The sequence below is a fragment of the Branchiostoma floridae genome, chromosome 2, assembly GCF_000003815.2.
Source record: "Branchiostoma floridae strain S238N-H82 chromosome 2, Bfl_VNyyK, whole genome shotgun sequence".
Taxonomy (NCBI): Eukaryota; Metazoa; Chordata; class Leptocardii; order Amphioxiformes; family Branchiostomatidae; genus Branchiostoma; species Branchiostoma floridae.
Genome location: NC_049980.1, coordinates 32,596,181 through 32,603,683, shown reverse-complemented (window position 1 = coordinate 32,603,683; position 7,503 = coordinate 32,596,181). Strand labels below are relative to the sequence as shown.

General features: G+C 43.3%; 1 protein-coding gene across 8 annotated transcripts in view; it reads right to left on the bottom strand.

Annotated features, from left to right (window-relative positions):
- LOC118409292 (coiled-coil domain-containing protein 171-like) overlaps window positions 1-7,503 on the bottom strand; it is a 51,862-nt gene that overhangs the window by 17,363 nt on the left and 26,996 nt on the right. For 7 of the 8 annotated variants that reach the window (XM_035810194.1, XM_035810189.1, XM_035810191.1 and 4 more), the window contains exons 13-16: window positions 6,003-6,227; window positions 3,053-3,142; window positions 2,410-2,571; window positions 1,486-1,524 (exon numbers count right to left, since the gene is read on the bottom strand). In XM_035810194.1, the coding sequence (XP_035666087.1) occupies window positions 1,486-1,524; window positions 2,410-2,571; window positions 3,053-3,142; window positions 6,003-6,227 (516 nt within the window). Of the gene's footprint in view, window positions 1-1,485; window positions 1,525-1,883; window positions 1,938-2,409; window positions 2,572-3,052; window positions 3,143-6,002; window positions 6,228-7,503 lie in introns of all 8 variants that reach the window. The other variant, XM_035810190.1, reaches the window with a different exon arrangement.

Here is a 7,503-nt window from a genome sequence, read left to right as displayed (position 1 = left end):
GAGAAGCAGAACTCCAGTAAGAAGCTCTGACGAAGTTTTCTTATAAACATCGAAACTTAAGCTATGTAAGTACCCACTGGTTGTGTACAAAGAATTTCTCCTTTATCCTATATTCTACCAACCTGATGAAACTATTTTCGGAAGTATATTTTATTTTGTATGGTCTTGAAATTTCAACTGTCAGGAAAATGTCTAAAAAGTTTGTTCTATTTTTTGCTGAAATTCTAAATATGTGATTTCAGATTCAAGCTATAAACAGGCAATAAGGTTTGATACTGTTTTGCTAACATTCTATTCTACAATATGCACCCAATTTTTTGTGTACCTAAATCTTTATACAGACTGTATTAGACGTGCCAGCTCACCTCCTACCAAAAAAAGAATGAATTTTGAGCCCTGCTTAACTTCATCCCAACTTGATGTTAGTTTCACCAGTGTCATGGCAAGCTATGGCCATGGGAGGGTATCCACAAGTCTAGATTGTGGGTGTAGGCTGTCCACAGGAACAGTTGTTCCGATAGAAGCTGTTAGAAAAACATGATTCATTGATCAGCATCATGATCATGTTCCTGTAGCTCAACTGGTAGCAGCCTCACAGTTGAGCTCCTGAGTTCCATTAGTTAGTAACTGGGAGACCCTGGTTCCATCCTGGATAGGGCACCTCGGTTGGGGCTGTACTGACGGGACGTAAAAGGGGGTACCATGTTGGAGGAGGCGTTTCATGCACATTTAAGGTCTTATTGATGTATTACTCCGAGTGGGGACCCTAAAATAGATCTGAGCCAAAAAATAAACGGCTGCACGGACGTATGTTTTTAGCGGTGAGAAATTCCCTTTTAGCCAGCGGAACTGATCTCAAAAGTTAGATTGGTGAAAGCTTGTTTGTAACTGAAGAAATTAGCAGGTAAAGTTTTGCAGCCGCGTGCTAGGTCGGAGGTACACAGTCGTGTGTTCTGAGTGGTGCGGTTGTACACTAGCAGCGAAAAAGTGCCTTTTTGGGGGATTGACTAATCGTAGTTTAATTGCTATAAAAAAAGTTCCTATGCTTAGTTTATGTTGGCAATTTTTTCCCACGATAAAGGGTAAATGTGCTCGACATAGAATGAAAAATCTGCCAAAATTTCACGTAGCTTCATTATCAACGCGACCATTTAAACCACGAATTATAAGATAGAAGTTTATGGGAAGAAGAAACTCATCAATGAGACCATAACGAGAGGGGAAAGGCTGGCAACCCCTCCCTGTAAAATTCTACCCTGCTAGTCAAACAGCAAGGAAACTTGCTACCCTGTCTGCCACTAGGCACTCAAAATTAGTGAAGGAGTGATGATATCCCTTTGAAGTTTGAGTTATTTACTTGTGATTCTACATTGTACTTTGTAACATTAAGCTAACTTTGCTCAGCAAATAGCTTTAAGATTTTCTTGAAGTCAGAGTGATTGTGATTGTTATGGATTATTTCAAAAGACAGGAAAGCTAACTTACAGCATTCTCGTTCTTGTAGATTTTTGTCAGCTTCTGAATCTGTAATGAGAAGGAAAAAGCGAATACAATCATTATTGCAAGAGTTTACGCCATACATCAACAAACATAACAAAGCTTGAAATTTCAAATTTCAAATTCATGTCTGCTTCTCATGTGGCAGTTTGTAAACAGATTTTAGATATATATCCTTTTTTCGTGTAGCGTGCGGTGCATACAATTGTATGCTGGAATTATGAGAGATGATGTTACTCTCACTGGTTATGAAAAACATAACAAACAAACAAATAAAAAAAGCCCCACCTCATCGTTGAGCTCATCACATTTCTTCCTCTCCTGGTCCAGCCTGTGCATGGCCTTCTCCATGTCAACAAACAAACAAACAAACGAAAATGTCGCACCTCATCGTTGAGCTCATCACACTTCTTCCTCTCCTGGTCGAGCCTGTGCATGGCCTTCTCCATGTCAACAAACAAACAAACAAACAAACGAAAATGTCATACCTCATCGTTGAGTTCGTCACACTTCTTCCTCTCCTGGTCGAGTCGGTGCATGGCCTTCTCAATGTCAACAAACAAACAAACAAACAAACGAAAAAGCCCCACCTCATCGTTGAGTTCGTCACACTTCTTCTTCTCCTGGTCGAGTCTGTGCATGGCCTTCTCCATGTCAACAAACAAACAAACAAACAAACAAACAAACAAAAAAGCCCCACCTCATCGTTGAGCTCATCACATTTCTTCCTCTCCTGGTCGAGCCTGTGCATGGCCTTCTCCATGTCAACAAACAAACAAACAAACAGACAAACAAAAAAGCCCCACCTCATCGTTGAGTTCGTCACACTTCTTCTTCTCCTGGTCGAGCCTGTGCATGGCCTTCTCCATGTCAACAAACAAACAAACAAACAAACAAACAAAAAAGCCCCACCTCATCGTTGAGTTCATCACATTTCTTTCTCTCCTGGTCCAGCCTGTGCATGGCCTTCTCCATGTCTGCGTGCAGCGAGGCTAGTGCGGCCTCGTGTTCCGAGTTCTCGTTCTGCACGCGGGAAAGCTCCTTCTTCGTGTTGGTGAGGGTCGCCTGGGTCTCCTGAAGGACATTCAATGTAGAAATATACTGTAAACTTGTCTCAAATAGATATAAATATCTGATTGACGACAGGTCTTCTGGCAAGCACTTTTTTTAACGCATTTTTTGTTTACGGACGAGCGTGACAATGTTGCGGTCTGTGTGTAAAATCCCCCCTAAGATGAAAGCAATTTGTTGTGGTTCAAAGCAATTTGTGTGGTTCATGGCATTCCTGCCAAGATGTGCCCTGAGCCTGGGAAAGGCCTTTAACACGACTTTCCTCACTGGAGTGTAATAATGGGTATCTTACATGTACTTCAGTTGGGTAGGTAAAAGGCAGTGGGAGGAGAGGGCTGGACTCCGTCTTCCAAAACAGTGCCCTATACATAGTGTCCCTAAGGCCTCAAAATAAAAGGCTATGGGACCTTTTCATTTTACTTTGCCTACTAAGGATTAAGTTTTGTTATCTGAGAAAACTCCCTGTACTTGTGAGAGTACTCACCTCCAGTGCCTTACTCCTGGACCACACCGTATCCTTGTACGACTCGTTCTCTGACGACACCTTCTCATAACTCTTCCTCAGCTTGTCCAGCTGTAAGTAACAAAGACTGATCATAAGCTTCATGAATAGTTTCTTCAGGTTGGCAAAATCACTAGATAGCAATGTACTTTGAAAAGAACCAGTACATAATCATCTACCTTAATACTGAGAGATATTCACATGTACCTTGAAAATCATAGTACTGTATAGACTAAGTACAGTCAATCCTGGTCAAGACGGTCACCTGGGGGACCAGATGACAGTGACCATTTTGGACAGGTGACCAGCTTGAAGAGGATTTTTGTTTATTTGTTTATTAAAATTCACCACAAGTGGAAGGGGCGGAGGAACAGGTGGTGACACCTTTACTGGCCCTCGCCCCGACATGAAAATACAATAAATACAGCAGATTAAGATTAATACTAAACGACATAAACAATCAATCAGACTACCGAGCCCTTAAATCCTGGCAGGAGGTGCACTTACATGCAGTAGACCAGGTACAGAGGTTATCGGATACAAAGTGGCTTCTGAATCTATCAACAGTAGATTTCACAAGTAGCTGTTTGAAAGATTGGCTAACAACATGGCATATAAATGGTTTCCAACTTAGTCGGTATTTTATATATTAATATTTTACAAATATTCTCCATATTACGTGACCACAAATGGTGTGATTTGAAACAGCGCAACTACATGTACCAACATGTCTGTCAGAATTTTAGCTAGGATTTTATTATAGGGGGTCCAAATTTCGAGTTGCGGTAAGTGACATAGGTGCAACTATTGTTGGGGGTTACAGGGGCATCCATCTTCCATGGTACAGAGTTTTCGAGAATTTTAGATTTAAGTTAAAACAGTATATTGCATTCTAAGGTATCCTGAGGGGCAAAATTACTGTCGTAGAGGTCACAGTACAATCATGTAGAAGACTGTCACCACAAATGACCTAGTGGCATCACTGGTCAATCAGAATTTCATGCTATGTGATCAGAGGATCTTCTCTCTAGTGTAAGGGTGTCTAGGGACCTGACGTTATTTACTGGGGGGGGAGGGCTGGTGCAAAATAGGTCTGGTAAAAAATTTTTCAATGGCCCCCCCCACGCCCCCAAAAATTTTTCTATGGCCCTCCCCCCGCCCCAAAAAATTTTTCAATGGCCCCCCCCCCCAAATTTTTCCTTGCCTTTTCCATTACACACAGTCTGTCATTAAATAATATAGCAATAACAATAGCGGTAGCGTTGTTTGAACGTGACGACGATCGGGGTGTCAAGACCCGCGCGTCAACAAATTACGCACGTTGGAGTCCTGCTGGGGCATATGTTATCTCCCAAAGTTTTACAACAGCCGAGTTTTCATTTTGATGACATATATACAAACATGTAGCACTTGATGTTGTTACACTCACGCTGCAACGGTTATAAGACTTACCTTGTCTGATATCACTTCTCCGATTTACGTGAAAAAGTCTCTGGTAACGTTTAATACGCAAGATCACGAAACTGAGCGTTTCCGCCAGACCGACGGCTAGCTGTTAAAGGCCGTCCAGGGATCGGAGGGCCGAAGGCCCGACCGGTCTCGGGGGTTAGGGGCATGCTACCCGGGAAATTTTGATATTTTTGACCCTCTAAAACGAAATTTCCCGCATTCTGTGAGGCAAAAAAATGTGGATTTTATGCGACCACATCAACGAAGAGAAAAGCGGGCGGGGAGGGGCTGTAATCCAAGGCGATCTTTTCTACTACACATGTACGAAATTTACACAAAAGAAAACAAATTAATGTTGTAAATTTAATGTTTTTAGTTGGGGAAAAAACCTTGGGGTTCCTTTTTAAGCGGATATCGTTAATGAACCACTGCTTTCAAGGAATGGCTTCAATCTTTTCCAAAAAGGGAAGTTATTTTGGCCCAATTGCAACCCTCCAAACTGGCCAAAAAAATTCGGCGCCACCATGAATACGTCATATGCTGCAGAGAGCCCGCTGTCACGAAAGTAACCATCGTAATGTTTTATCCCGTTGCCGTCCGTGAACCATTCCGTATACAAAGAACAGATGCACGCAGGATTGATATTCATACCAATTTTAGTTTCTATAGCTGTCTTAAACTTCGTGTGAACATGGAATCACACGACAGAGGCGGCTGCAGAAAATTTCTCAGTCTCAGTATGGGGAGGGCGAACTATATCAACGTAATCCTTGGGGGTCCGGGGCATGCTCCCCCGGGAAAATTTGGAAATCTTGCATATCTGAAACGATCTTTCCTAAATTTTGATGGGCAAAATTTGCTGGCAGACTAAGCTAAGTTTAATAGCCTTTCTATTAGAACTTCACATGGTTTTGAGGGCGACTACGCCCCCAACGTATTTCCACGATTTCGAGCGCCGGGCATGGCACGAGCCGTCACAAGCCGTGACAAGGTAGGTCTGGAGAAATGTCATTCAAATGATGAAGTTTGGACCCTCTGAGACACGATTTTCTGCATTTTGAGGGATAAATTTCGCTGGTAGACTATGCTAAATGTAATGACAATTTTCTGTCAGAGGAAGAGATTTTTGATGGCAACGAGTGCCGAAGTGTTGTGTGCGCCGGAGGCGCAAGCCGTCGCAAGGGACGTCCAGAGAAAAATTAAAATTTTGACCATCTGAAACTTCATTTCCTGCATTTCAGGGGCACATTTTGCTTGTATTTATCAAGGCCCCTAAGGCAATTTTTTTTCAATGGCCCCCCCCTCGGCTCAAAAAATTTTTCAATGGCCCCCCCCTCGGCTCAAAAAATTTTTCATTGGCCCCCCCCACCTATGCACCAGCCCTCCCCCCCCGGTAAATATCGTCAGGTCCCTTAGTGCGTCCAATTTCTTGTTATTTTAAGAAAAGCACATTGTCTGTAAAGTCACAAGAAAGAAACCTGACCTCGTCATGCGCGGTGTCCAGCCTGTTCTGGTAGCTGATGAGGGCGTGTCTCAGCGTCTCCAGGACGACGGACGGAGAGGTCGGTTTGCCCTTGTCCTTCTGTTTCCCCGAAGCTTTTCTCCTGGGCGGGGCGGACTGGTCGGGTTTAAAGCTGTCCATCAACAGCTCCAACTCCCTCATGCAGCCTCCGTAAGTCTCTTCCAGATACACCTGGCGTTTCCTGGCCTGTTGTGGGACATAAAACAGCTTTAAGTCACATGTACAGGAATTTACTGGTCGGGTCGGAAGCTGTCCATCAACAGCTCCAACTCCCTCATGCAGCCTCCGTAAGTCTCTTCCAGGTACACCTGGCGTTTCCTGGCCTGATGTGGGACATAAAACAGCTGAGTCACATGTACAGGAATTTACTGGTCGGGTTTGAAGCTGTCCATCAACAGCTCCAACTCCCTCATGCAGCCTCCATACGTTTCTTCAAGATACATTGAATGTACACCTGGCGTTTCCTGGCCTGGTTGGGACATACAACAGATCATTATATGGAAAAATTGCTGACACTTTATACTGTAAATGCATTCAAGTTCGCGAGGATTTAATTTTGCGGTATCGGGAAAAAGGACTTTTCGCGGTGGTTTGAAGTTCGCGGTAGTGCCATGCACTGTAGTCTCTTACTGCCATGGGAAAATGTTAACATTAAACATTAAACCACCGCGAAAGTTTCTGCATTTACAGTATCCTACACTGGATTTAATCTATAACAGTATAAGGACTTACCCCAGTCTAAATCTTCGGACGAACTCCGTCGATCTTGTTCACAAAATGACCCTTCTATCTCCAGCAGTGACATCAGAAACACACCACTTTAGCAGTGACATGCCACAACAGATCGTCTAAGGTAAGCTTTAATAACCTTCACAGCAAAGACAGCATGGAGTCTGGACATGCATAAGCTATCTTTAAAAGGTGTATCACCAGAATAGCTCATACATGTGTAAGGTAGCCAGGAGTAGTCTGCTCTCTGACGATCCTCACGGAGGCCCTAGGACAAAGTCTCTAGAGCCACCACCTGCTGTGTCGACTCGAGTGAAAGGCCGGGGCCCGCAAAATGTTCGATCACCGAGATTTATTCAGTCATCACCGACAGTTCCAGAAAGTCTCTGCGGTATGGTAGCTCCAGGGAAAGCAGGATGTAATTCCTATAAAGTTCCAGAACTGCTCAAGTCGTTGACAGATTCTTCAGGCGAGGCAGTGTGTGGCCCTTAGGCCCAAAAACTCTCGTTTTTGCTAAGTGTTTCCCAACTTTTATTTCCTAGATTTTGGTGTCCGCCTCCACCCAAATTTGGTCCGAAACGATATAAAATGCAATCGGCCATTGGTCAACATAAATCGGTTTTGGTATTTCTCATTTATCATTTTGAGTTCTTACTGTCAGTTTTGACGGACATTTCGAAGCAGAAATCGTGGTTAACTCGCTTTTCCTCTAATAAAAGTCCCATTAATAGTG